The sequence below is a fragment of the Rhinocladiella mackenziei genome (assembly GCF_000835555.1).
Source record: "Rhinocladiella mackenziei CBS 650.93 unplaced genomic scaffold supercont1.8, whole genome shotgun sequence".
NCBI classification, from domain to species: Eukaryota; Fungi; Ascomycota; class Eurotiomycetes; order Chaetothyriales; family Herpotrichiellaceae; genus Rhinocladiella; species Rhinocladiella mackenziei.
In genome coordinates, this window is record NW_013550597.1 from 976,058 (window position 1) to 1,003,636 (window position 27,579).

The 27,579-nt window shown below is 50.9% G+C and overlaps 11 protein-coding genes across 11 annotated transcripts; 6 read left to right on the top strand and 5 right to left on the bottom strand.

Moving 5' to 3' along the window:
- Window positions 1-1,226: 1,226 nt before the first annotated feature.
- On the top strand, window positions 1,227-5,767 carry Z518_09963 (uncharacterized protein; the record flags this gene model as incomplete). The annotated part of the gene is made up of 2 exons (XM_013412580.1): window positions 1,227-1,372; window positions 1,429-5,767. The coding sequence occupies 2 exons, from the start codon at window positions 1,227-1,229 to the stop codon at window positions 5,765-5,767; spliced, it is 4,485 nt and encodes a 1,494-aa protein (XP_013268034.1).
- Window positions 5,768-6,691: 924 nt separating this feature from the next.
- On the top strand, window positions 6,692-8,437 carry Z518_09964 (uncharacterized protein; the record flags this gene model as incomplete). Its single annotated transcript, XM_013412581.1, has 1 exon — window positions 6,692-8,437. One exon carries the CDS (start codon window positions 6,692-6,694, stop codon window positions 8,435-8,437), a length of 1,746 nt encoding a protein of 581 aa, XP_013268035.1.
- A 607-nt stretch (window positions 8,438-9,044) lies between these two features.
- Z518_09965 (uncharacterized protein) lies at window positions 9,045-10,634 on the top strand (the record flags this gene model as incomplete). Its single annotated transcript, XM_013412582.1, has 1 exon — window positions 9,045-10,634. The coding sequence occupies one exon, from the start codon at window positions 9,045-9,047 to the stop codon at window positions 10,632-10,634; it is 1,590 nt and encodes a 529-aa protein (XP_013268036.1).
- A 957-nt stretch (window positions 10,635-11,591) lies between these two features.
- Z518_09966 (uncharacterized protein) lies at window positions 11,592-13,084 on the bottom strand (the record flags this gene model as incomplete). Its single annotated transcript, XM_013412583.1, has 3 exons — window positions 11,592-12,670; window positions 12,748-12,828; window positions 12,877-13,084. 3 exons carry the CDS (start codon window positions 13,082-13,084, stop codon window positions 11,592-11,594), a joined length of 1,368 nt encoding a protein of 455 aa, XP_013268037.1.
- A 1,013-nt stretch (window positions 13,085-14,097) lies between these two features.
- On the bottom strand, window positions 14,098-14,988 carry Z518_09967 (uncharacterized protein; the record flags this gene model as incomplete). Its single annotated transcript, XM_013412584.1, has 1 exon — window positions 14,098-14,988. The coding sequence occupies one exon, from the start codon at window positions 14,986-14,988 to the stop codon at window positions 14,098-14,100; it is 891 nt and encodes a 296-aa protein (XP_013268038.1).
- A 271-nt stretch (window positions 14,989-15,259) lies between these two features.
- On the top strand, window positions 15,260-16,939 carry Z518_09968 (cystathionine beta-synthase; the record flags this gene model as incomplete). The annotated part of the gene is made up of 2 exons (XM_013412585.1): window positions 15,260-15,519; window positions 15,574-16,939. 2 exons carry the CDS (start codon window positions 15,260-15,262, stop codon window positions 16,937-16,939), a joined length of 1,626 nt encoding a protein of 541 aa, XP_013268039.1.
- A 1,050-nt stretch (window positions 16,940-17,989) lies between these two features.
- On the bottom strand, window positions 17,990-18,763 carry Z518_09969 (uncharacterized protein; the record flags this gene model as incomplete). The annotated part of the gene is made up of 4 exons (XM_013412586.1): window positions 17,990-18,039; window positions 18,097-18,400; window positions 18,474-18,573; window positions 18,624-18,763. The coding sequence occupies 4 exons, from the start codon at window positions 18,761-18,763 to the stop codon at window positions 17,990-17,992; spliced, it is 594 nt and encodes a 197-aa protein (XP_013268040.1).
- Window positions 18,764-19,794: 1,031 nt separating this feature from the next.
- Z518_09970 (uncharacterized protein) lies at window positions 19,795-20,751 on the top strand (the record flags this gene model as incomplete). Its single annotated transcript, XM_013412587.1, has 1 exon — window positions 19,795-20,751. One exon carries the CDS (start codon window positions 19,795-19,797, stop codon window positions 20,749-20,751), a length of 957 nt encoding a protein of 318 aa, XP_013268041.1.
- Window positions 20,752-21,360: 609 nt separating this feature from the next.
- On the top strand, window positions 21,361-22,042 carry Z518_09971 (60S ribosomal protein L18-A; the record flags this gene model as incomplete). The annotated part of the gene is made up of 3 exons (XM_013412588.1): window positions 21,361-21,364; window positions 21,424-21,528; window positions 21,582-22,042. 3 exons carry the CDS (start codon window positions 21,361-21,363, stop codon window positions 22,040-22,042), a joined length of 570 nt encoding a protein of 189 aa, XP_013268042.1.
- A 536-nt stretch (window positions 22,043-22,578) lies between these two features.
- Window positions 22,579-23,985, bottom strand: Z518_09972 (glutamate-5-semialdehyde dehydrogenase; the record flags this gene model as incomplete). The annotated part of the gene is made up of 1 exon (XM_013412589.1): window positions 22,579-23,985. The coding sequence occupies one exon, from the start codon at window positions 23,983-23,985 to the stop codon at window positions 22,579-22,581; it is 1,407 nt and encodes a 468-aa protein (XP_013268043.1).
- Window positions 23,986-24,768: 783 nt separating this feature from the next.
- Window positions 24,769-26,386, bottom strand: Z518_09973 (2,3-bisphosphoglycerate-independent phosphoglycerate mutase; the record flags this gene model as incomplete). The annotated part of the gene is made up of 2 exons (XM_013412590.1): window positions 24,769-26,300; window positions 26,356-26,386. 2 exons carry the CDS (start codon window positions 26,384-26,386, stop codon window positions 24,769-24,771), a joined length of 1,563 nt encoding a protein of 520 aa, XP_013268044.1.
- Between the last annotated feature and the right edge of the window lie 1,193 nt (window positions 26,387-27,579).

Consider the following 27,579-nt stretch of genomic DNA (forward strand, 5'->3'; position numbering starts at 1 on the left):
TCTCCTTTGCGATGACTTCTGACTTGGTGTCCGTCCTGCTACCGCGGCAGGATTTTCAAAGTTCTTAAACTGCGCAGAAGTTGGGTTCTTCGAGTCATGGGAGGCGTGATGTGCCACCAATAGTCCTGCTGAATATCATGCGCCATGACGTGCTCTCTCGTCCGTCCCCCGTACCATCGTATGGTGTATCCCCAATTTCATAGCGACCGTAACAATTGGGTATTATTCGGATGAAAATGTCTGCTCGATGCCTGTATAAGTAATTCTCGCCAATAAGTCATGGGCTGCGAGATCGAATAATGGAGCAAATCTCGTCAACTTTGCCTAGCATCCATAGTTCGATTCTTTAATAGTCGGCATCCAGCAAAGCGCTTCGCGTGCATTCCTATATTTTATTTTTCTCTCTCCCAATAGCGCACAGTCGAACCATTCTGAAACTCTTTTCGAGCCTGCTTAGTCCTTCTTTGCTGAATTTGGAATGTGCTGATATCTAGCGCTTCCAGTAATCTAACCGTGGGAAAGATTTATCTGCCCACACTCATCAGGCTGAGGCGGAGCGGCCAAAGGTAAAGGAGGTCTCAATTCAGACAGGTCTTCGCGAGTTACATGATGCAATTTGGAGACCGGGCGACGATGCTTGGGGCAAGAATTTCTAGAAATTCTCTCAAAACTCGAAGATAATATGTCTCTGCTCATGATATCTTCCGCTTGACGGCTGGTGGACTGTTCAGGCTCGAGCTGGAGTCGAAGGCGAGAACATGCAGAAGAGAGGGGGTACTATGTCGACGAAAGGCATTCCGAATGGATTGAGTCGAAGCAATTGGAAGGCAGCCGTGCCATATAGCTTTCGGTATAGTCCTCAGTCATCGGCATAGAGGGTAATAGAGCAGGAGAATGGTTACTCACCTGTATTTGCAATCGAAATGGTGTTGATGTTCATGTTGGGAAAATGTTGCGGAGTTTTGGAGAGGATCCACCGGCCGGATGATCAACTCCGCGTCGCAGCTTTGTCTCTGGGTGGTTCTCCATACCATCAACAGAGCACCACCTGTCCTGAACACCTTTCAATTCGTTTCCATTGTATTTCGTACTCGAGTGCGCGCTCTATGCCTGATTCTTCTTTCCGAAATCTCACCGATGCTTCTTTACGCTCACTTTTAAATATCCTCTGCTCTGCCATGTGTGTACTTCGTTTCTGATGATTTGGCAGCCTTGTCACCGTAACCATGCGCACCTCCACGCTCCCTTGGAGGTCTATTGGCCTCGCTCTCTTGTCTCTGACCTTGCCTTCAACTTTGGCGCAGTCCTCTCCTTCCATCAATGTGGCCTTAGAGACTTCTTTCTCTGCCGGGCCATACCTGGTCGAATTGCTGTATGATGGAATCTCTAACATGACCGCGAGAACTTGCGAAACTAACATCCATATAGGGAGACTGCCGCGCTGGAAAACTCATCATCATACTTTCCTCTTCTTGATCGCATCGCTGACGGCGTCTTTTCGGATTTGCACACGGAGCAAGAGCTGTACAATAAATTCATAGATGTGTTGAAGCAAGATGGCCACCTGTCCGATCCCGAATCTCTCTCCTCATTCAAATTCGCCCTCGCTCTCCATGCTGCCGCACCTCGAATTGAGGCCCATTTCCAATATTACAACACGTCGGTTCAGCCATATTTGATGGCGGCGCAGGACGCTGCCTGCCCTGTTTGGGTCTATCTGGATGGCAAGCAATACTGCTCTCCAGCATTGGATCGTGCACAGCAGGCAGTGGCATTACCAGATGTAACCGACAACCTTCCGTTCGACCGTGTGCTAGGAGACGTACTAGAGGCACCACCGTCCATCCTTTACGCAGATATCACACACCCCTTATTTGGCCAATTCCACCATGACGTCTGTCAGACAGCTCGCGAAGGAAGGTCAACATACAGAGTACGATACAGGCCGTCAATGGGTTCCGGAGAGACAAAACCCCTTTACGTCAGTGGTTATGGTGTTGAGCTCGTACTCAAACGGACGGACTATATCGTTATTGACGATCGGGACGCCCACAAGACTGGGAGCGGAAACGTTGACCCGGTGTCCTTGGAGCAGGTGCAGGAAGACGAGCTCACAGATTTAAAACCTCTCACCACCTCTGAAGTGGTCAACCTAGGCTTGAATGCTGCCAGCTTCATTACGGCGAGTTCCCACCCGCTCGAAAGCCTGCTACAAATCTCATCGGATTTCCCCCGGTATTCGACCCTCTTAGCATCTACCAATGCTAGCAGAGAATTTCTATCCGAGCACACGGCAAATCGGGAGCAGTTCCTGCCATCTGGATACAACGTATTTTGGATTAATGGTGTTCAAATCGAGCCGCGTCTCGTAAATGCTTATTCTCTTCTCGATCACCTGCGACGAGAAAGGCGGATTATCGGTGAATTGAAAGAAATTGGACTTACATCAGCCGAAGCCATCAATCTCCTTTCCAGTGAGGTGATTGCTGAAGCACAGGCCAATGAGATGCCACAACGATTTGACTGGCGCGATGATGTCGAGGCCGACAAAGTGCTGATGTGGTTGAATGATCTTGAACAAGATAAGCGATATGCTGCATGGCCATCAACGCTGCCCTCGCTGTTCCAGAGGGTCTACCCAGGACAGTTGCCTCAGTTGGCTCGAGACATCCACAACCTCATCGTACCAGTCGACATGACTGACATCAAGGATATTGAACTTGTCGCGACATCCTTGCAGAGTTTGGTCCGAAGACTGGTGCCCATCAGGATTGCGATTATTCCCACTGGAACTGGAGAAACAGCGAATCTCTATTCGAAACTAGCGTACCACATACTTGATACCTATGGCTTGAGCTCGTTAATGGCCTTTTTCTCGGATATTGTCTCCTCAAAGAAGCTGTCATCGAACCCAGAGAAGAGTTTCGCGTCAGCGATTAAAGGTCGTCCTCTGCGGGAGGGTAGAGAACAATCTTCCTACCAAGACCTTCTGACTGCGGAATCTTTGAACCTGCGACTTCAGGCCCGGGATAATTACCTGAATCGCCTGGCTCTGGGGGGATCTAGGCCTCCTTTTCTAATCAATGGAGTCGTCCTTCCTCGAACCGACAATTGGTTTGAACTGATGAGCGCACGATTGTACTCCGATCTGCAGTTGATCCAACAAGCTGTTCTCCAGGATGCCATCCTTGAAGACACCTGGGTCCCACAATTTTTCCTTTTCCAGGCTGCCGCCCGGCGAAATGAGATTGTATTTCCTCACGATCCCAAAGATGTCAAAATCGTTGATGTGAATTACCTGACCGCCAACTTTGGAGAAGACATCTCCTCTCTCCCCCGAGTTGCAGGCACAGAGGCCATGCTACTGAGTGATCGTGCACATCTTCTTATAATTGCGGACCTAGATTCTGAAGCTGGCCGAGTTTTCCTGTCCGAAGCTGCCGCATTCCAGCAGAAGCATCCAGAAACAGACATGTTGATATTGCACAACCCAAGTTCAGATTCACCACCGGACCAGCCATCTCGGTGGTTATACGCCTTTGTCCAAAAGAGTGGACGCGACCTGACGATTGAACAGCTTCAGCGGTCACTGGAAAATGAATCCGACCCTTTGCTAGGCGAAAGTGATCTCGCTGAAGCGTCTGCTCGGTTCTGGAGCTCGAAAGAAGGTTTGATAGGCAGTCTCGGACTTTCTGCAGGCCAAACTGGACTGTGGTTGAATGGCCGACTTCTCGAACCGTCGGATCAACCGCTTACCGCCATTGACTTGGAGTCGCTGCTCGATTTTGAGCGAAGAGAAAGAATTGCTCCTGTGACAACGGCCATTACAGGGCTTGGACTGGAAGATCGATTTTCAGACGCGTTGGATCTCGCAAAAGTTACGTCGCTCGTTGCAAGATCCCTCAAGTCTGACCTTCCCGAAGGTCTGAGAGAATCTGCTCCTCTGATCCGGATGGATCGATTCAAAATCTGGCAGGACACTCACACGTCCATCAGTGTTTCTAATTCGAATGATCCCATCATACAGATTGTCGCCGTTATCGACCCCGCCTCCGAAGTCGTGCAGCCATGGGTGCCGATCCTGAAGACCTTGTCCCAGCTGGATGGTGTCAGTGTTAAGATCTTCCTGAATCCGAAAGACAGATTGACCGAGTTGCCGGTGAAACGATTCTTCCGTCAGGTGATCAGCGCAGAGCCCCGTTTCAACGCTGACGGTTCGCTGGAGAATCCCAACGCCTCATTTACTAGAGTTCCCAAGGACACACTTTTCAATCTCGGAATGCTCGTCCCACCCTCGTGGCTAGTGGCCCCCAAAAGCTCCATCTATGATCTTGACAACATCAAACTGAGCAGTCTTGGAGATGGGGAGAACATTGACGCGCTGTACGAGTTGGAGCATATTCTGATCGAAGGCCACTCTCGAGATGTGACGAATGGTCCACCACCTCGCGGGGTTCAACTCCTTCTGGGAACGGCACAGGAGCCTCATTTCACCGATACGATTGTCATGGCCAATTTGGGATATTTCCAGTTCAAGGCCAACCCGGGTTATTGGCAGATCTCATTGAAACCTGGACGGTCGTCTAAAATCTTCCACATCGACAGTGTGGGACCCCATGGGTATTCGGCCCAAGCCGGTGATGAGACAACTGCCGTAGCACTTCTCTCGTTCCAGGGCTTGACATTGTTTCCTCGACTTTCGCGTAAAGCGGGAATGGAAGAGGAAGATGTCCTGGGGTCCTCGGTCCTGGGAGGAGCTCTGGACTATCTTAATAAAGGTGCATCGATTGCTTCGTCGGCTCTCTCCTCTCTAGGGTTCAAAAGCGCATCATCGTCGTCATCGTCATCATCCGTCAACGCTGATATCAATATCTTTTCGGTCGCCTCCGGCCACCTTTATGAGCGAATGTTGAATATTATGATGGTGTCTGTAATGAAGCATACCAAACATAGTGTCAAGTTCTGGTTCATCGAACAATTCTTGTCGCCATCTTTCAAATCGACGTTGCCCCATCTGGCGAAGCACTATGGGTTTGACTATGAAATGGTGACGTATAAGTGGCCACACTGGCTTCGAGGACAAAAAGAGAAGCAGCGTGAGATTTGGGGGTACAAGATACTGTTTTTGGATGTGTTGTTTCCCCTGGACCTGGACAAAGTGATTTTCGTCGATGCCGATCAAATTGTCCGCGCGGATATGATGGAATTGAACAAAGTCGACTTGAAAGGAGCCCCCTATGGTTTCACTCCCATGTGTGATTCACGAACAGAAATGGAGGGATTTCGATTCTGGAAACAAGGATATTGGGAGAACTATCTGCGCGGCAAACCATATCATATCTCGGCATTATACGTCGTTGACTTGAAACGATTCCGGCAACTGGCAGCTGGTGACCGCTTGCGACAACAGTACCAAGCGCTCTCCTCAGATCCAAACAGTCTCAGCAATCTCGATCAGGACTTGCCCAATCACATGCAACATAACCTACCGATTCACAGCTTAAGCCAGGAATGGCTGTGGTGTGAGACATGGTGCAGCGATGAAAGTTTCAGTTCGGCAAAGACGATTGATCTTTGCAATAACCCTCTGACGAAGGAACCGAAACTGGATAGAGCGAGGCGACAGGTTCCGGAATGGACGGCGTATGATGAGGAAATAACCGCAGTGATTAAGGCGGCGACGGAAGAGAAAGAAGAGGAGCCGGTGGTGCCAGAGGAGGCTCATGAGGAGGTCTTCCACGATGAGATAAAAAGGGATGAATTATGATGGGAAGAGGGTGTTTTCGGAAAAACAGCTATTAGACATAGACTGTACCACCAAAGAATTGGATCATCATTTGGGCCTAGGGGACCGGTAGTGGTTTGTTCTCATTTGTTGACGATGGGTCTCACGGCCTTGTATAGGTGAGAAGTCTTGCAGATTCTGTAGCCCAGGCATTATATGTCTGGACACTGGCTAACTGGGGGTGCTTTACATAGTTCAAAGACTTCACCACCAACGACATTCATCCATCGAGGAACTTGGCTTCTGTATAAGCATTCTTCGCCTTCGACTTCTTTTTCATTGAGCAGCCTGCCTCCTCAAAGCTGTTTTCCCTGGCTACAGGGTTTGTTGACTGCGAGAGCCGGACTGACTCGCCGCACCAGCAAATCCTTACACCAACTAATGAATATCTAGGCTGAGGTGAGCAGACACCTTAGCCGTCACGGCTCCGACTCGTCAAGCGACCGGAACGTTTTGTCTCTCGATCGATCGGTGCGGTCCATTTGTCCTCTGGAATTCCTCCTCGTGTGGTGTTTTTCCCCAAGGTGGCGGATCGCTGCAGTGGACTTAGTCACCGGTTCGCTAAAAGGCTCGACGGCACGCAGGAGTGTTGTAAAGGGCTAGGCGCATTGAAACGGTAGCAACAGCAGTAGTACTAGCCGCAGGCATATTTTTACAAAGTACTGCTGCCACGCAGCTGCCACCGTAGCGTGGCCACGCCAGGGCTGACAGTTTTGGTCAACATTGCTCAGCAGCCAAAGAAGCCCCCTAGTTCACTATCGCAGCTTATGTTGTGACCTGATGGTCTCCATTGATGCCCTTTTGTTATCTTTGGCTTGAACCGTAGATGCTTGTTTAACCTCAATCAACGAGAAATACCCTAGGAGATACATTGGTATCTAGAGAGACTCCCCGGCATCCAACATCATGGCCAGTTCAGCACCACCAGCCCTAATCAAGTTCGTCGATGAAGCACCCTCGTCGGATCAAAACGTCCGCGACCATGAACTCGACATATCCGAGCGAAAAGCCCATGCGGCTCGAGTCGCCCACGAAAGAAAAACAAGACAGCCGCCAGGCTCAACCAGCCCCAGTTCTGAGGGTTCAGCTGGCGATGCTGCTCCCTCCACACGGAAAGGTATGGTGGTAGCCAAACCCCGCCGTGGCGGGAATATACTCGTGTTCGACGAATCCTCCACAATCAAGTCCACATCAAAGAAAGGATCACCTTCGACGGCAAAGAAAACTTCAACGCAGCCTTCTACAAAGAAAGCAACAACGGCACCAGCAAAGAAGGTCTCGGCCGTTCCGCCGCTTCCATCTCCTCTCAAGGGAAATTCAGACCCCTTCGGCGCGCTTGCTATCTCCGTCACGCCGCAAGTCAGCCAAGTCTTGCAATTCATGCACGATGGGGTCTATCCCGGACTCTACTTCAATTCCTTCTTCCGTCGCATGTACGGAGACGTGCGCGTGACCTCTTGGGAAAGCAGTTCCTGGCTCCCGGCGCAAACCGCACAGGCAGGCTGGCACTACGCGTTATCCAGTCTCAACGACGAAGGTCTGGCACTGGCTTGCATTGGCGGCTATCTCAACAACATGGCCATGCTGATGCCGGAGTCTTCCAAGCGCAAAGCCACGCGTCTCGGCCTCACCATGATGACCAAGAGTTCCATGCTCTTGCGGCGCAAATTGCAAGACCAGATGGACCAGGATCTTGTCATGGGCACAGCGCTGATCAACCACATCTACTGGCTTTTCCGCGCCGCCATCTTTTCACGAGACGAGGCATCCATCACCACTCATGGCCAGATGCTCAATCTGTCATTGATGAAAGGGCTTGTCGATGGCTCGGCAGATATTCTAATGCTGATCCAGGCCGGGGTAGACGATGTGGACGTCTGTGCTCGACTCATGCGTCGGACGTTTATCCACCCTGCTGCGTTTGCAAAGGTCTGTGCAGGTCTTTGGGCCATGGCCGAGCCTCTCCTGCCACATATCAGACCCGAAGTGTACAGTGACCTGCACCCGAACGTCGAGATTACGGAACTGCGCGAGATCTACAACATCGGGCGACATCTCGCCGAGTACTCGGAGAATAAAGTGTCAGAAGAAGAATGGGGACCCCCGGACATGAGACGTCTGTCGTTCGCCTGGTTTGTGACCAAGAGCGACTGGTCGATGAGGATGTGTCTGTCTCTGATTCCAGATCTGAGAGATGATCGATATGAGCCGCGTCCCGAGACGTCCGGAGTGCGATTAACACAAGCCGGCCTCGCCCTCGCGACACTGTACTACATCAGGCGCGTGGGCCATCATGCCGTCGTCAACGGCGTCGACTTCCGCGATGCCTCTGGTCCCATCATTGAGCATATGAAGGTGGTGATGGACCAGGTGTATGCCTCGTGCACCGAGGAAGAGCTTGAGCGGTACGCCGAGGGTCATTTATATATATTGTTTGTGGGTGCCTTTTACGAACGACGAGGCACCAAGGCCGACCGACATTTAGCTGGCAGATGGTTCCAGCGGCATCTGGCTGCGCATGCGGTGAAATATGGTTGGCAAAGATGGACGAACGTGCGACCGATTCTTCGTCGGTTCCACTACGTCGAGTGGGTACAACCGAATGGATCTTTGTGGTATGAAGATATCGTTAAGGAGTTGAGTGCTGGATAAGAAAGGGAAATGGTATGATTAGCTTCTGCACCTGTATGATGATGTATGATACGACCTGAATGGAGGTTCTAGCCCAGTGGCTCTGGGGACAAGGAGTCATGGACTGACGTTGGATGAAGGACGCGTAGCAATGTCGACATCCAAATTACAATGAAAAGTTTTCAATTTTCCTCTAATAGACACCGTTCTGATCTCAGCAACCTGGTAGCCTTCGGATCCCAAAAGATATCCCAGGTCAAGCCGTGCACGATCCCATGTCAATAGTATGTAATATCCATCCGAGAGCGTGTAACCAATCAAATCGCTTCATACCCAAGTAAACGAGGATACATACCCGCCTCCACCAAAAGCTCCCAAGGCTCACACCTCGACCGGACTATCTCCCTAACACCACCCCCCCATATCGACAGCAGTGTCGTGCCACCGGTACCTGACACGCCGTCTTCCCGACCTGTCATCGAAAGAAAAGTGGTCAGCTAGAACGAACAAGAACATGCACTCACGGCCGACAACGACAAGAACCGCTTGAAGGAGGAGAGACTGGCTTCATCATTGAAACCCTATCTCGCCCGACCTGGTTTCCTCAAACTAAGCACAATTATCATCCATGGCTACCACGGAAAAAGACAAAAGCTTGGCCCTCCGCCGTCACACGGCCTTAGTGTCCAGTGTCTCGCAACAAATCGCCCACTTCCACACACAGAAGACCCCCTTCCGCATCTTCCACGGCAACACCAACTCGACACGGCCCAGCGAGCGCACCAAGACCGGCACCATCGACATCTCGGCGCTCGACAACGTCCTCTCCGTCTCGCCGGCGGAGCGAACATGTCTCGTCGAGCCCAATGTGCCGATGGACGTCCTCGTTGCCGCAACGCTGCCGTACGGTCTCGTACCGCCCGTCATTCCCGAGTTTCCCGGCATTACCGTTGGTGGCGGCTACGCGGGTACCGCAGGTGAAAGCAGCAGTTTCCGCTACGGCTTCTTCGATCGCACGGTCAACTGGATCGAAGTCATCTTGGCGGACGGCAAGATCGTGATCGCCTCGGAGAATGAGCGCGAAGACCTCTTTCGTGGTACGGCAGGCACGTTCGGCACACTGGGCGTGACGACGTTGTTTGAAGTCCGGTTGATTCCGGCGAAGAGTTTCGTGGAGCTCGCATATATCGGTGTCCAGAGCATCGAGGAGGCTCAGGCGGTCATGAAACAAGTGGGCGAAGGGGAGGAGATGGATTTTCTTGATGGCATTATGTTTGCGAGGGATAAGGGTGTGGTAATGGCGGGGAAGTTTAGTGAGCAACACGAAAAGAATCGGGAACTGAATGTCGTGACCTTCACGAAGCCTTGGGACCCGTGGTTTTATTTACATGCGGAGAAGATGGTGAATCTCACGCCTTCTTCTTCGAAACGAACTAGCAATGGTGAAGATGCACGCCAAATCCAGGCTTTGATCTCAACTGCTCCTCAAGACCTCATCCCACTGACCGACTACCTCTTCCGCTACGACCGCGGCGCGTTCTGGACAGGCAAATTCGCCTATTCCTGGTTCTTGACGCCCTTTAACAGGCTCACCCGCTGGCTCGTTGACCACTGGATGCACGCGCGCACCATGTACCACGCCCTGCACCGCTCGGGCCTCATCAATCGCTTCATCATCCAAGACGTGGCAGTCCCCAACCGCAACATACCCGCCTTCTCGTCTTGGCTCGACGAGTACCTCCCGCACATCTACCCGCGCTGGCTGTGCCCGTTGAAACTACACGAGACCGTGAGTATGCATCCGCACCTGGCCCCCCCAGCGGCCAGGGACGAAGATAGCTTGCTGAACATTGGCGTCTGGGGCCCTACGCCGAAAGGCATGTTACAGATCAGCGTCAACCGAAGGATCGAAGCTGAACTGAAAAGGCTGGAGGGCATGAAATGGTTGTACGCGCAGACGTTCTATACGGAGGCTGAGTTCTGGGCCATCTATGATCGGGACTGGTATGATGGGTTGAGGAGGAAGTATCGGGCCGAAGGATTGCCGAGCGTGTATGAAAAAGTTAGAACGAGGTTTGAGATAGACGAACAGGGGGCGGTTGTCGGGGATATGAGAATGGGGATCGAGAAGGGGTTTTGGAGTATTTGGCCATTCGCGGGCGTGTATGGGCTGTTGAGTATGCTTAAGGGAGGAGATTATTTGAGGAAGAAGACATAAAGAAATTGAAAAATAGGGAAAGAGAGAAGGAAGGAATAGATGACACGGAGGAAAGGAGGAAAGGCGTTGCTAGGAGGGGAGTGAGGGTGGTGTGAGGTAAAGGAGTATGAAAGACAGGTGGGAAATTTCAGGTCGATTCGAACTCATGTGGTAAGTAGACATCAATTAAACTGATAGATAGACTTGAGATGGATGCATCATTGTGAGAATTTGGTATAGGAGAAGGGGTAAGAAATAGGTGAGTACCAAGAGGGGGGGGAGAAGGGACAAGACAATGCGTATGTTGACATCGACAAACATGGAAGAAGGGAACCGCGGAATCTTAGCCTGGCGAAAGAGGATCCGGACTCCAGCTACGATTAATACCATGCCATACCGATGAGACCAACTCAGAACTGAAATGAGAGAGAAGAAGGGGGGAGGACTTTGAGAAAATCCCATACCACATACAGAATAATTTATTTCACTGTTTGTTTCTCTCTTTTTTCTCCAAGAGACACCGTGACGATAAGATATCTGACCACATAAACTGAATAATACAATCAAATGCCAGCACTGCATCGCATGCAACATAGCACAGACACCTGAATATCATAATATGTTGCAAGCAAACAACTAATATGGAAGGACCCAATGAGTTGTTCTGAAGGTGAGTTGAGCGGTCGTAAATTCGTGCATATCGTGGATATGGCATACATATGGAGAAGATCAAGACATCGAAGATCGATGTATTGTTCCTGTCGCAGACATCTCGTATGGCCCCGAGGATTGCTGATTGGCAATTAATCTGTTAGATCATTAGGAAGTCAGTATGTTATTTATAAGGTCACATGTCACATATCACTGATGGATGAACAAGCATTTAAATTAACCGGGGGGGAAGAAAGTATGTTGGTGGCCGGGATAAAATAGAACACGAGAAGACCAGACCAGTGAGGATGAGAGTGCGTAGAAAACTTACGGTGAACTCTGCTGTCCATGCAACTCATTCTCGAGCACCGGACTCATGCGGGCCTGACGCTGGAGGAAGGCCTCGATGCCGCCAGTGGCTGGGATCGGCGCTGCATTCACGGAGCTCGGACTGCTAGCACGCATGGAGTTTGCTTCTGTGCCCTGGACCAACGGCTGCGTCTCGTGCGGCGATTGATGCATTGCTGGAGGTGCCGCGCCGAAGATATCGTTACTCGGTGATTGCGGCCACGGTGATTGGCCGCCCATCAGGGGATTTTGCTGCATTGGTGCGGGATGGCCCGGTTGGCCTGGCATGTAGTTCGTCGGGTATGGGCCCGGCATGTAGCCGGTAGGCGTTGGGTTGCCGAAGGCGTCGGTCATGGGGAGCGGTGCGGTGGTGACGGACATGTGCTTGTTCTGCGTGGGAGGCGGCAAGCTGCCCCGATAGTCGTAGCCGTAGTTGTTGGGGGGCACGTACGCAGGTGGAGCCGGTACCGCTGCGACGGTTGGGCCGGCGGGAGGGGTGCTCTTCTCGTTGCGTCGGGATTTGCGTCCGCAGAAGAAGAGCAGTGCGGCGGCGGCAATGACGACTGCGGCTCCTCCTGTAGGGGTGGTCAGCTTATCTGTCAAAGATGGGATGGATGGCCTAGGAGGGGTTGGATTACCAATGGCGATGCCTGCTATGGCTCCTGCTGATAGGGTCGTATGACTTGATGCGCTCGGTGCTGCGGTTTCTGTAGCTGCAGGAGTGGCCGTTCCTGTCGGCGGAACAGTTGATGAGGCCGTCGACGTAGGACCTGGATAGGCCGACGAAGTGGTGGGGAGGGGATCTGCCTCGTCTGGCCAATCCTCACCAGGGAGTAGCATAAATGTCGAGTTTGCAGCATACTGTTTCTGGACTTCGAGAGAGGTGCTGGCATTGGGGTTGATGACTCCAACCATCTGATATCCAATACATGAGTTGGGAGCGCCGCAATAGAAGAAAATGGGATTGGTGTCGTTGATCCGGACTGTCCATTTAGGCGGGTCGGCGAGGATAGCGTCGACCGGTTGAAATCCAGAGAAAAATCCTACTTTATCAACACCTTTTGCGAGGACGTTGGTCAGCTTCGATTCACGTACGTTGACGTTGGCGGACGCTGAGAGTTGTCCTTCCACTCACCTGTCAACTCATAAGGGACACACGGGTACTCATATTCTGCTCGGATGACCGAGTGGTTGGTAGGGTAGAAATCGAACTCTGCTCACAATCTGTCAGGAACAGACTGATGACGTTCGCTCGTAAACATACCGACATAATTGCCAACTCCGACTTGAAGGACATCAGGTTCAAATGTATGGCCGGCACGACCAACAGCGACGGTTTGCGTGATGGCCTGTGAAGTTGTCGCGGTTGTCGTCGCACTGTCAGTAGCATAAATGTCGGTAGTGGTCGTTGTACTATCTTGGGCTCGAGCGAGTTGCAGGAACGCTGCCAAGGTCAAGTATGTGGTCCTCATCGTTGCCAGACCTTTTCACAGAGCGCTGGAAGGTAGGGGATGTCCAAAAGAGATGACAAAAAAGCAAAATGAATCGTTCAAACAATTTTCATCCCACCGACGAGGAGGAGCGACCGGTACCAGTGTGGGTGAGTTTCAATGTAGGTGGCTGTGTTATGGGGAGGGCTTGACACGGTGAGAGATCCCACGCATTATCGTATTGTGTGAAAGCCGAACCAGCTAGAGTTACGATCCAGCCACGCTCAATACGAGCCGAAAGAAATTTTCGAGTAGCCTCGACAAGGCTCTGCTGGCTTCGCAAAAGCCCAAGCACTGGCCTAGTTGAACCCGGATCGTACCAAAGGAAATCGCCGGAGAGCTGCCAAGTGACGCCGTTGAAACTGTTCCAATTATATCGTACAAAAAGGGGGCGGATTCGTGTTTTGTGGTAAAGCTAACAGCCAAGACGAGATCATAGCTTCAGGTAAACCCCGAAAACAAGAATCCAAGACACGGGTGACTGGATTTAGGGCTGGGAGCTGACTGGAGAAAAGCTACTTTGATGGCTTAGCCCTCAACAGGTGACCATATGGTGATTCAATGTCCTTTCTGGACGCTTCTGAGATTCGAACATCAAAAGACCCAAGATCTCTAGTTGAACCGATAACCTTGTCGATTCTTGTAAAAATGCCACCCATGATCCTTGGATTCAGAAGGCATTCCGTTCTAGTCTGATTGCGACTGTGTCGGGGAATCTCCTCGTCTATGGAGCCTCACGACCATTGCTATGTCGTATTGGAGGAGTGGTCGAATACGTTAGTCCCTGGTTCAGTACGTTTCTCTGGTGGATTGCCTCATTCGTGGCGATAAGAACATGCTGACCATCCTCGGTTGTCGAACATCAAGAAATTGTTGTCGGACGCGATTCTCTAGGAGAGGAGGCTGATTCCATCTGAAATACCCAGTACTGCCAACCCTAGGTTGAGTATTGCCTATACATCCGTCGGCCTGATCCTCCCGCCGCCCGTTTCTTCTCATTGAAATGGCCATCCCCCAATGTTGATCCTGAAAAGGGCTGGATTGGCCTCGATCTCTGCTTTTCGAGCGATCAACTCTGGCACATCCCAATTAGCCCACAAAAATCTTCCCGATCTCAGAAAATCAGCCTCTGGACTGGCTAGCCAGACCATGAAGTTTGCCGGGAGTTCTGGGTCGTCATATACACCTCCGGCAGCAGCTTCTTTATCGTTCCCCAAGAACTTTTTGCTCATGTTGCTCATAATGATGCCAGGATGGACCGTAAATACTCGGAGGGTCGGATTTTCTTCGGCCAGATACTCGTCGAGCTTTACCATGGCAATTTTCGAAGCGGCATAGGCCGAATTCTTCGGTGCTAGTGCGGCTGGAACGTGGCAAGTCGCGGCATTAGTACTAATGTAAGTGGCATTCGGTCGAGATTTTGGCAAGAAATGTTTTGCAAAGTGATGGGAGAATTTGGTATTGACCTCGAATGCCTTCCACCAATCGTCCTCATCTGCCCCGGTCATTGTCGTCAGTTCCGGTAAGAAGCCAGCGCAGTGAGCAAAGATGTCCCATGCGCCCAAGGTTGCTCTAATATGATGAGCTGCAATCCCTATACTCTCCGTTTTGGAGATATCTGCAACAACCACGAAAGCTGTCGTCTCGGGGTATGCTTGGTCAACCGCGTCTTTAGTCTTTTGAAGGGTGTCCACGGTTCTTCCAATCAAGGCAATTTTGCTTGCTCCAGACTTAGCAAACGCCATCACCACAGAAGCTCCAATACTTCCTTCTCCTGCCCCCGTGACGATCACAGTCTTGTCTTTGACCGACAGTTCGGGTCGTGACGGGTCAATGGCTGGATAACTCGCCTTCCGGTAGATATTGGTGAAGCAAGGATATGCCATTGTGCTATCCGGGAGACGACGGGTTTGGGAGTGAGCAGAACAAATCACCGGGGGGAGAAAAAGCCTTGTCCGAATGTCGTAAAACTGGAAGGCTGAAAATGGAAAAATTGTCGTTGACGCCGGGACGATGTCCCACCCCCGCGCGTTCGGTTATTGCCGGTTATCGATATTTGTAGAGTGTCTTCATCTATTGTTCTGTAGGATTAGAGTCAAGTCTTCCTTCCCTGACTTCTTCAAGTATTGAAGGAGCTCAGAAACGGCGACCGACACCATGCTCTCGACTGCTGATCGTCTCCATGCTCGCGGCACTCATGCCTCCGTCACTGAACTCGTCGGCCAAACACCCCTCGTCAAACTCCAGAAGATCCCACAATCCCTCGGCATCGAAGCGACTGTGTACGCAAAATGTGAATTCTTCAATGCGGGCGGAAGCGTCAAGGACCGTATTGCTCTGCGGATGATCGAAGAAGCGGAGAAATCAGGCCGCATAAAGCCTGGAGATACGTTGATTGAGCCAACCAGCGGGAATACGTGAGTGTGTCGGAATGGATATACAATCCGCAGAGAATGCTGAACAAGTTGAAGTGGCATAGGCCTTGCTTTGGTAGCCGCAGTTAAGGGGTACCGAACCATCATCACTCTGCCCGAAAAGATGTCTGCTGAAAAAGTCGTGGTGTTAAAAGCTTTGAATGCCACCATCATCCGAACTCCCACTCAAGCGGCTTTTGATAGTCCAGAATCCCACATCGGTGTTGCAAAACGATTAGAAAAAGAGGTACCCAATGCGCATATCCTCGACCAATACGTCAACCCTGATAATCCACTCGCACACGAACTTGGGACGGCCGAAGAGGTTTGGGAACAAACGAATGGAACCATCACAGCCATCGTTGCAGGAGCTGGAACGGGAGGAACAATTACAGGACTAGCGCGAGGCCTACACAAACACAACAAGGATATCAAGATCATTGCAGCAGATCCTCAGGGATCGATCCTGGCCCTCCCATCAACGCTGAACGACGAGTTCGCCAACCAACCGTACAAAGTTGAAGGCATCGGATATGACTTCATCCCAGATGTTCTGGACCAGAAAGTCGTGGATAAATGGTACAAGACGAACGATGCTGAATCATTTCACTATGCTCGTCGACTGATCGCAGAGGAGGGCTTATTGGTAGGAGGGAGTAGCGGTTCCGCCATCTCAGCAATGGTCTCTGCGGCCAGAGACCTCAACCTTGGTAAGGACGACGTTATCGTGACAATCCTCCCCGACAGCATTCGTTCGTACCTGAGCAAATTTGCCGACGACGACTGGCTGGCAGCAAATGACCTCCTCCCACCAAGATCTCCTCCCGAATCACTGTCTCCTCAACTTACAAGAAGAGAGAGTATCAAGCCAAACGACCCATTTCATGGTGCACGAGTCCGCTCATTACGCCTCAAACCAGTCCAAACTGTCACATCTGACTCCACGTGTGCCTCCGCCATTGAGATGATGCGCGAGAGAGGTTTCGATCAACTTCCCGTCCTGGCCCCCAAGGGTCGACGCCTTGTCGGCCTGGTGACTCTTGGTAATTTGCTCTCACGAATCAGCCATGGTCGTGCCACTGGTAAATCTCCTGTTTCGGACGTTATGTTTGACTTTAGCAAAATCAGCGAAGTGACAGTCGATCCGCGAGATTTTGGTGACCTGTCTTCTAGTGAAATGATCGGCAAAACCAAGGGCCACGAGAATCAGTCGCAGAATAAGAGAAAATTTGTCGAAATCACCATGGATACGCCCCTCAGCGCCTTGAATAAATTCTTTGAGTGGCAGAGTGCCGCCATTGTCACCGAGCGGGATTTGAGTGAGAGTTCAGCGAGCGGGAAAGGAGGCGCGTTGAAGCCGGTGGCAGTCGTCACCAAAGTGGACTTGCTCACGTGGATGTTGAGTGAACATAGATGGCATTAATCCGTCGAGTTTGGGCAATGGCTTTCCAAGCATCTTGGAATAATTTGGCAAATAATTGCGTGAGAAGGGGTTACATGATTTTCTCGGAACGTATTGGAGAACTCTTGAATAGATTGCATGGAAGGCGTGACGTTCATGGGGTGGGATGGCATTCAACATTAAGACTGGGATCATCATGTTTTCTCGGAGATGCATGGACAGAAAGAACATGGAGGTTGATTTCAAAACCAAGTGATTAATCATATATATTTAACAATAAAGGTCTGTCCGCAAGGACGATTTTGAACTGCAAAACTTACCTCAAATCTGCAACAGATGTACAACTACTGTACTGCTCAATCATCATGAGGCCAGACATCAGCTCAGTTGGATGCGGCGGTATAACGAAGCAGTAGATTCAAATTTGGAGGACGGCAGAGAGGTGAGAAGAAAACAACGATCGGAGGGGAATTGTAAATGCACGGATGAGGGAGAAACGGCGGATGCGGTGTCGTAATGCTAAGTTCGGTTAAAGATGCGTATGGGAGGACGAATCGGGCGTAAGTGGTGTAAGGGGTTGGACAGTAAAGTTCGGGAGGTCTGCGAGAAAGGGGGACGACCTGAAAGACGAAAAACGAGGCTGAAGGTCAAGGCGTATCGACGGGGACGGGAGAAAGGAGGGCGGCGCGGCACGTGCTGTCTAGATTATCGTCCGATTGTTTCGCATCGAGGTTTTCGATCGATTGTGCTATCGAATCAATGGTTGAATCGAGAATCCGTTTGTACAGAATCGATTCTGTACCGTTCGCTCGAAGTCGGTCTAACCGCACCGTCAAGTTAACTGAACCACCGTCATTGTTTGCCTGAAGCTTTCAGTTCATGCTCTGCTATGAAAGCACCATAGCAACACCGTCAATGATTTTTTTTAAAAAAAAAAAATAAAAAATAAAAAATAAAAAGGAAACCTAGCACGTCTTGTCCCTTGAGTGATGTCAACTTTTAGCACTCGCAACAAACTCCCATCCAGCGCCAACACTCGTCCATAAGTTGGGAGCAGTGGACCGTGTTCCCTTACTCAGCGGTGTCGAGCTCGTCATGAGCCGGAGGAGGGGAGTCCAGAGCTGATTCGGGGCGTCAGCGTTAATTCCAAGACTCGTCCGCGTCGACATCCATCGTACCTTTGCGGTCGTCACCGTTGGCACCGGCGGCACGGTCATCGTCGCGGCGGTCTCGATCATCCTTCATGTCGCGGTCACGGTCTCTATCAGCCGGGCTGCGGGATCGGCGGCGGTCATCGTAGTCCCGGTCGCGGTCACGTTCTCGATCACGGTCCCGTTCTCGTCGATCATCCTTTCGTGGCGAATAATCACGGCGTCGAGGAGATGGAGAACGGGCGCTGCGGCGTGGTGGGGTTCGATCACGACGATCACGACCACGGCCAGCTTCGTATCTCCAGGTAGCAGATGGAGGAGTTCGAGCCCACTAAGACGAAAGTGAGCAAAATTTGAACTGGATAATTTTTGTCTTGTTTGGTTTTGCAAAGAGTGTATCATACCTCAATCTTCAAGAGATCATCTCGACCAATTCGCTTGTTGTGCATCTCATGGTAGGCATCATCTGCGTCTCGACGGCTTTCGTATTCGACGAATGCAAACCTATTTGGTTGTTAGCTGGGTAGGCAGAAGACTCAAAATCATGACCATACAATCGGCTTGATGCAGTTCGAGGCGCAGGAATGTCGCATCTGACCAGACGGCCGTAGTGTTCGAATTCGTAGGCTAGGTCACGGGCACGAGTGCCATGACCGAAGCCAGTGACATAGAGGGTGGTACCAGATCGAGACATGATTGAAAGGGGGAAAGGTGGCGAAGAGGAGAAATTTGAAAGGCGTGCCAGCAGTTGAGGCTTTTTTTCTTTTTTTTTTTTTTTTTCCACAGCACCAATGCCTTCGAGAGTAGTACAACCGGTTGCAGATCACGAAGTGGTGATGCAGGGAAATGGTTGAGAGAAAAATGAAGATGAAGGATAAACAAATGGGAAGCCCGAAGTTGCTGGAAAGTGAGCAAGGTGTTGGTTATGACAAAGTTGGGCCCAAGTTTGGAATCAGGCTAGGCCAAGAATAGACGCATGCTTGGCAAAAACGCAGGGCCGGTGATTGTGACCTTTCATCTAGCAGTGCCCAGTTTCCAGTGGAGCGACAGCAAAACCCAAACGCAGTCTCAAGTCTCAAATGCTGAAAAAGGATCGGGTGCAGCAGGAGACATCCACGCCTGCTCTACGGCTCTTATCACTTCATTTCTTACACCGGTGACTTTGAATCATTGATGACAGTCACTGGGCCACCACTTGTCCCGTCGACATTCCTTCCCTTCGCAGGGTTTCCTTTTTCGTTTTGCCTTCCACTCGGCCGGGTTGTCCCGTCACCAGTTGGGCCCTCCTCCAGATCTTCGTCTTGAGGTCGTTGATACAAGAATCCAGTTGCGTTTGAGGCACGACTTTTCCTAACACCTGGGGGTCTTCTGTTGTTGGTGGAAAGAAAAGACTGTATCAACACATTATGTTCTCCTGCAAACACCAGCCTTGAGAAATTTTTCCATGGACACCAGAGCTTCAATCAGCACCAAGAAACCACTTGTTGTGACACACTCACGTTCTCTCCTGGGTGTGTCGATATCACTAGACTTCTCTTCGTACCCCCTTTCTTCGATATCGTCGCCTAGAGCGCGTCAAAATCATGCGCCTCGGAGAAAAGAATCCTGTCACTGTCAACGATAACATCGGCCAGAGCTCAACTTCACTGCGTGACTTGGCCAACTTGCAAGAGGTTAGTGTCTTGGTGATGTATTCTGGTGATGTCCTAACCCACCTAGAAAACCATGGCTACTAGCGATATCATCACACGAGCGCGAGAGTTCATCTCCACGCCTTTCACAGCCGCGTTCTGCGCCGGAGGCGTTGCAGGGGCTGTTTCACGCACCGTTGTCTCCCCTTTAGAGCGGTTAAAGATATTATATCAAGTGCAAAGCGCAGGTCGTAATGAATACAAAATGTCCATTCCCAAGGCTTTGGCCAAGATGTACAGAGACGAAGGCTGGAGAGGCTTCATGAGAGGGAATGGTACCAATTGCATACGCATCATACCATATTCGGCAGTGCAGTTTGGGAGTTACAACGTCTACAAACGCTTTGCCGAACCTTCACCGGGAGCCGACCTCGACCCAATCCGCCGATTGATATGTGGTGGTTTGGCCGGCATCACATCTGTCACTTTCACATATCCGCTTGATATTGTGCGGACGCGCCTCTCGATCCAATCAGCTTCCTTTGCTGCTTTGGGGAAACATGAGGGTCAACTTCCGGGAATGTGGCAGACTATGGCCACAATGTACAAGAATGAAGGGGGTTTTCTTGGTCTTTACCGAGGGATTATCCCCACCGTCGCCGGTGTCGCACCCTATGTTGGTCTGAACTTCATGGTATACGAATCAGTGAGGAAATATTTCACCGAACCTGGTGAGAAGAATCCTGTCTGGTACCGGAAACTTGCTGCTGGAGCGATATCTGGAGCCGTTGCTCAGACATGCACCTACCCATTCGACGTCCTTCGCCGACGTTTCCAGATCAACTCAATGTCCGGCATGGGATACCAGTATAAGTCAATATGGGATGCCATACGGACCATCCTCGCGCAAGAAGGGATTCGGGGACTCTTCAAGGGAATCCTTCCCAACTTGTTGAAAGTGGCCCCTAGCATGGCGAGTAGCTGGCTAAGTTTCGAGATAGCTAGAGACTTCCTCGTTGGACTTGCCCCGGCCAAGCCAGATCCCATATAAGACATCCGTTTCCACCAAAATGTCTCGTCTACATTTCCACAGGAATACACTTTGAACTTCTTAATATACCATTGGTTTGAATGGCTCGAAGTCTTGGGTAAAGGTTTTCATGCAGAGGGAGGAGGCCAGATGATATTGATACAGTATCTCGGCGCTTTCCAGAAGAACTGCACTACATTCAAATGGGTTGATGTATATTTCCCAACATCAGGCACTCAAGATATATTGACATTTTCATGGAGTCGAGGATAATGGGGAAAATTAGACCAGACCGGGCGGAAGCATTATCTGGAGCGCCGACATCCCGCATGATTTTGTTTTTGTGCGTTTGCCAATAAGATCAATCTGAAGATCGTACCTCGGTGGTGATCTCCAAACCGACCGGCTTCCATTGACTGTCTTCATAATCTGCTTCTGAGCTCCCAGTTTGCGAGTTGGAAACTACTCCATATCACGTGATCAAGGCCAAGATACGTCCAAGGGCGGTTAGTCGAAATAAATCTTGGCACCGCACGATTTCGCAGCAAGCATTTTCGTCTCTTCGAGGACTTCGGCTCTGGACGTCGTGGGGACATTTTCAATCAGCACAACCAGTGTCAACAGCCGACCATGGGTACGGAGATCGACATTGTGTACTGTTTCATTGCAGAACAACTGACATTGACCTCTCAGGTATCGACCTCGATCGCCATCACGTCAAAGCTAGCCACCGAAAGGCGCCCAAGAGCGACAATGTCTACCTCAAGCTCTTGGTAAAGCTGTACCGCTTCCTTGCCCGTACGTCCCCGAATCTGAAGAGAAACCGAAATGCTGATGACCATGACCACCAGGCCGCACCGACTCCAACTTCAACAAAGTCGTACTGAAACGCCTCTTCATGTCCCGCATCAACCGCCCGCCAATGTCCATCTCCCGCATCGCCAGCAAAGTGTCGACCGAGAGCGCACAGAAAGCATACAAGGACAAGACCATCGCCGTCATTGGCACCGTCACGGACGACAACCGCCTGCTTACCGTGCCTGAACTCCACATCGCCGCTCTACGATTCACGGCCGCAGCCCGCGCCAGGATCGAAAAAGCTGGCGGCGAGTGCATGACGCTGGACCAATTGGCTATGAAACATCCTACTGGAAGCAATGTCGTGTTGTTGCGAGGACCAAAGAATGCTCGTGAGGCCGTGAAACACTTCGGCTTCGGACCCCACAGCCACAAGAAGCCGTATGTCGAGAGCAAAGGAAGGAAGTTCGAGAGAGCAAGAGGCCGAAGACGATCTAGGGGTTTCAAGGTGTAAAAGGCTAGCGAGCAGAGAGGTTCAGATGACACTGCTTATGATCGTGGTGGAGTTGGAAAAGACGCTGTGGCCGAAGCGAGATGGTGGTGCTGAACCTTCATGGCCTTCTCCTTTCTACACAATGCATGGAAGATGAGACGAGCTCATGTTTGCTACTGCAAGAAACTTCCGTGAGAAATAAGTCAGAATCATGCAAGGAGAGGCGCCCCGGGTGGAAAAATAAACTATCGACTGGACTGCATGGTTATGATCAATGGAAAATCCAAGTATTTTTGAGACGAAAGACCACCCAAATTTTTCATTGTTGATTCCAGAATGCCTAAGTTCAACTCCTCGTGCTGATTCTTTATCCCGCCTTTTTCATGCATTTGCGGATCCAGACACTCCTTCATACCTTTCCCAATATTTGAATCTCGGATTTTGTTCTTTTGGTGGTGAACTCCCATCCCATGAATCTCGTTTCGTTAATCACCAACCCTCCAATTCTCCCACTACCAAGCATACAAATCTCAAACCAGGTTCATCCACCTGCAACCTCACAAAGCAATCCTTTCATGCATAAACTTCCTCCTGCCCTTTCCCTCACCGTATTCTGCCGCCGTCTGCCCAGTACCTCTAATCTTGTACTTGTAAATAGTTAGCCCTTCTAGACCCACGGGTCCACGGGAATGAATCTTGTTCGTGCTGATACCGACTTCGGTGCCAAAGCCATAGCGCATACCGTCTGCAAACCGCGTGGACGCGTTCCAGTACACGCCGGCAGAGTCGATGGCGGACATGAACTTCTCAGCTGCGGCCGATGAAGTGGTTACGATGGAATCGGTGTGCTTGGAGCCGTGCGTGTTGATGTGTGAGATGGCGAGGTCGAGGGATGCGTCGTTGTCGGTCGAGTGGCCGTTTGTTATACCTGTATTTGTAGATGAGGATGCTGGGACAGTCTTGACGGCCATGACCAAGTCCAGGAATTCGGTATTATAATCTTCCTCGGTAGCATCTTGCACCAGGGCCGCAGATGCAGGAGACAAGGACTTCTTCAACGCCGCTTTACTTTTCTCGTCACACCGTAACGATACACCCTTTGCAAAGAGCGCTTCAGTCACCGTGGGCAAAACAGTCTTCAACACTCCTTCATGAACCAGCAGTGTCTCGGCGGAATTGCAGGCAGCAGGGTAACCACATTTAGAATCAACGACGACCTTCACCGCGACATCTTTATCGGCGTCTGAGTGGATATACACACTGCACAGCCCATCCGCGTGGCCTAGCACCGGAATCTTCGTGTGCTCCTTGACATAGCGGACCAGCTCGTTGCCGCCCCTCGGGATGACGAGGTCGATGTACCGATCCAAACCCAGTAGCCGATCAATGACATCTCTTGTCTTGACTAGCTGTATAGCGGCGATAGGGACCAGCGTAGATTCCAACGCAGCGCCAATGGCAGTCGCAATAGCCACGAAGGACTCAGCACTCTCTTTGCCGCCCTTCAAAATCGCCGCGTTTCCCGACTTAATCGCCAGCGCCGCAATGTTGGCAATGACCTCAGGCCGGGCCTCGAAAATAATGAGCAGGACGCCAATGGGACAGGAGACACGCTCCAGCTCGAGCCCATCGTCCAGTTTGGTCCGCAGGTCGACTCGGTCGATGGGATCGTCGAGGCCACGCACGTCCAATATGCCCGAGAGCATGTCGTCGAATTTGCCTGGGCGCGACAAGTCGAGGCGCCTCAGCACGCTCTGGCTCAGGTGTCCGGATTGAGACGCTTGTGTAGCTCGTGCCATGTCGCGCGCATTGGCGGCCAGGATTTGTTCTCGGTTCGCGGCCAGAGCGCTGTGCATGGCGGTGAGGGCATCATTGCGCTCATCCACGGGCAGCACGGACAGGCTTCGCGCTGCTCGCGAAGCAGCTTTGGCTGCGGACTCGGGGGTGGATTCGGTCAACGACATTGTGTGTTTCCTCTAATATTCGTCTCTATGTTTTGAGAATGTATGTCAAGAGTATTTGGGAGAGGCAGAAACGTATTCAGAGCCAAAACTCCTCCTCTCCCAGAAACGTTGCACGGTGAGATACTTCACTCCGTTGCCCGAAGTCAGCTCCCCTCTCTGTTCAAGAGGTCAATTTTGTTCAATCGTGGGTTTCCTTGTCACTCTCTCACAAGCAATCCGAAAGTGTGAGTTGGACCATGAGGATTTCGGTGGTTAGTTGGCTGTGACGAACGTTTCACGCCCTCTGAAAAAAATTGCCGATAGCACAAGCGAAGACGCTCTATGATCAATATCTACATGCATGCCACTACAAAAATGTTATCTCCCTGCCCATAATTTTGCTCTTCTTCCGCATGGAGACCTATTTGAGACTTCCTAGCCTTCCCAAAGCCGATTTCTTGAATCATTCTAAATGTGACTTTTGTATACCCAATATGCACATATCACCACAGGACACAAGGCCGAAACAACTACTTTTTTTCCCCTCTGGTTTCTGAACTAGGAAGTCAACCGATAATGTGACGAGCACCACATTTTGCGGGTTCAGGTTCATAGTGTGTGCTATGCACATTTCGGGAGGATTCTATTCCTCTACTTCTGGACTCAAGGTGCTTGCCTTTCGTCTATTTCATATCGCATCAGCTCATGCCTCTAATGCTCCAACGCTCGCATTCAATCATTGTACAGCTGGGCCTTGCGTCGCTAAAGATATTGCTAAGAATATCTTGACTCGACTAGGTCCACTTACTTCTTGATCAACAAACTGGTCCCGCCCATTTCTTCAGGTTGGTCCAATCCCATGGCCGCCAGGACTGTCGGGGCCACATCTCCCAGGACGCCGCCATGCTTCTTCAAGCTCCAGCCTTCGGGGGCGTTGGCCATAACGAAAGGCACTTTGTTCGTGGTGTGAGATGTCTTGGGTTTGCCTTCCTCATTCAACATCTCCTCGGCGTTACCATGGTCGGCGGTGACAAAGAGAATGTAGCCTTCCTTCTTGCAGGTTTCGTACACAGTGCCAATGGCGGCATCCGTTGCAGCCACTCCTTTGATTGCTGCCTCATACACTCCAGTGTGGCCGACCATGTCGGGAGGTGCAAAGTTGTTCATCAAGAAGTCGTATTTCTGATCGGATATTCTTTCATTGAGCTTGTCTGCCACCTTTTGGGCACTCATGGGAGGGTCCAGGTCATATGTCGCCACTTTGGGGCTGGGGATCAACTCTCGATCCTCCCCTTCGAACTGCTTCTCAACTCCGCCGTTGAAGAAGAAGGTCACGTGAGCATACTTTTCAGTTTCTGCGACGTGACATTGCTTGAGACCTTTCTTTCCGAGCCACTCGGCTAGAACATTGCCCATGTGTTGGGGCGGGAAAGCAATAGGGAAGCGGTAGTCTGTCTTGTATTGTGTCATGGTGGTGATCTGGATATCCTTGGGGTAGGGGAAGTCTGGTTTGGGAGATCGATCATAATCACCGAGCAGCTGAGTAACTTCGCGGACTCGATCCGAACGATAGTTGAAGAAGAACAGAGTGTCGCCGTCCTTGACTCTTCTTTCGTCTCCTCCGATGATGATGGGTTTGAGGAATTCGTCATTCTCCCCCTTTTCGTATCGAGACTTGATGGCGGCAACAGGATCAGAAGATTCCTCTCCTTCACCGAGGACAATGCCCTTCATACCAATTTCCACACGGTCCCATCTCTTGTCCCGGTCCATGATGTAGTATCGGCCAACCACTGTAGCCAATTCACCCACACCGAGCTCTTGCAGCTTGTCCAGCAGTTGTTGCATGTAACCAGCAGCACTCTTGGGATCAGTATCTCTGCCGTCGCCGAAAAAGTGGATGAAGATTTGCGGGACTTTCATATCCTTGGCGACCTGGAGAAGGGCAAATAGGTGGTTGATGTGACTGTGAACACCACCATCACTGATGAGGCCTAGAAGGTGAAGTCTTCCGTTTCCATCGATCGCTCTTTGAAACGATTTCCGGATGTTTTCGACTTGGCTCATTTCCCCTTTCTTGATTGTTTGGTCAATTCGCACCACATCCTGCCATACAACTCTTCCGGCGCCAATGTTGAGATGGCCAACTTCAGAGTTTCCCATCAAGCCCTCGGGCAGACCAACTGCTAGGGAGGAGGCTTCAAGCTCGGTATAGCCTTGGGCCGTCTTGGAGCCTTCTTTGGCGAACTCATCCATGACAGGAGTTTCGGCCGCAGCGATGGCATCGCCTTCTGGAGGCGAGGTTTCCGATGGTATACCCCATCCGTCAATGACGACTGAGCAAACTGTTAGTCGAATCACCTTGGGGTAGGTTCGAGGTTGGGATCGTACTCAAGATGGCCTTGTGCTCGACTGTGGTCATGTTGATCGGAACGCTGGCGGAACGCGGGTGGAACTCTAGTCGAGAAAGTAAATATGGTTGGAAATGGGAATTCTGAAATAGTGGAGGACTGTATGAGAAGGATCTATGCGGTATCAAGCTCTACTACCGGTAAAGGAAAAAGGTGCAAGGTGAAGCGAAACGGAAGATAAATTTGTTGAACAGAGCAAAATGCAAGGCTTTTTGGAGGGGCTGATTGAGGTCACAGCTGTTTTCTTTTTTCGGAGCTCCTTTGGCGGGGAGGACCGGCTGATGCTTTAGCTTGGCGGGCAAACTGCGCGACGGGAACGTTCAAGTTTTTCTGTCCTCATCACTCAACTCAGCAACTCCCTGAACCTCCAGCGCCTCCGCCCCTCCATCTTCGGTCTCCGTATTCCCTTCACCGACTCTACTGTCGCATCACTAGGTGAAGGGATACAGGCAATCTGGCATATTGCACAGCGTTGGTTCCGTTCAAGTGAATTCTCTAGAAATGGCCTGGAGCGTTTTCGGGAAAGCAATGACCCATCATAGACTACACTACCATCCTCATACCAAGGCTTCTCCGGTCGGGAGGTAGATAGAAATCTGTTGTTCCCAGTCAATGCATCCAGACACTAGACCAGTAGAGACATATCTGGAAGTCTCACAGAGGATCTCGACATCCAGCTGCCTCAGATTAACATGAGCAGCGTCGTCCACAACTTACAAACAGCAGAGCTGAACCTCTACATGGGTCGGTCTTGAAACAATATGGCATCAGATACATCCCAAAGAATTGGGCGGAAATCCGAATATCCAAACCAACACTTCATCAGTGATCAACACATCCAGATGCTGGCCATTGTATGAGTACATACTTGATGGGCATGTCGAAACCTCTTCTAGACCTAAGAACCTGTTCCACGAAGCCATTAACAAACCAACCATTCGACCGAAATCAAATGCTCGCCTTTCCTGTCCCAACCTAGACACGACATGAACTGCCACTCGAGCCGACAACATCTCAAAGATCTGCTGCAAGACGTTCCACAATGAGAACAAACCCAAACAGACCCCTGGCCAACGATGTGGTAACCGGAAAACATTTCCCGGAGGAGTCACCCACGTCGAACTTTCATCGAAGATTATCGCATTTCTCAATCGCAGATTGGCTGATTCTTCCACGTAATGGTCAGAAGTCGATTCCTGGGTTA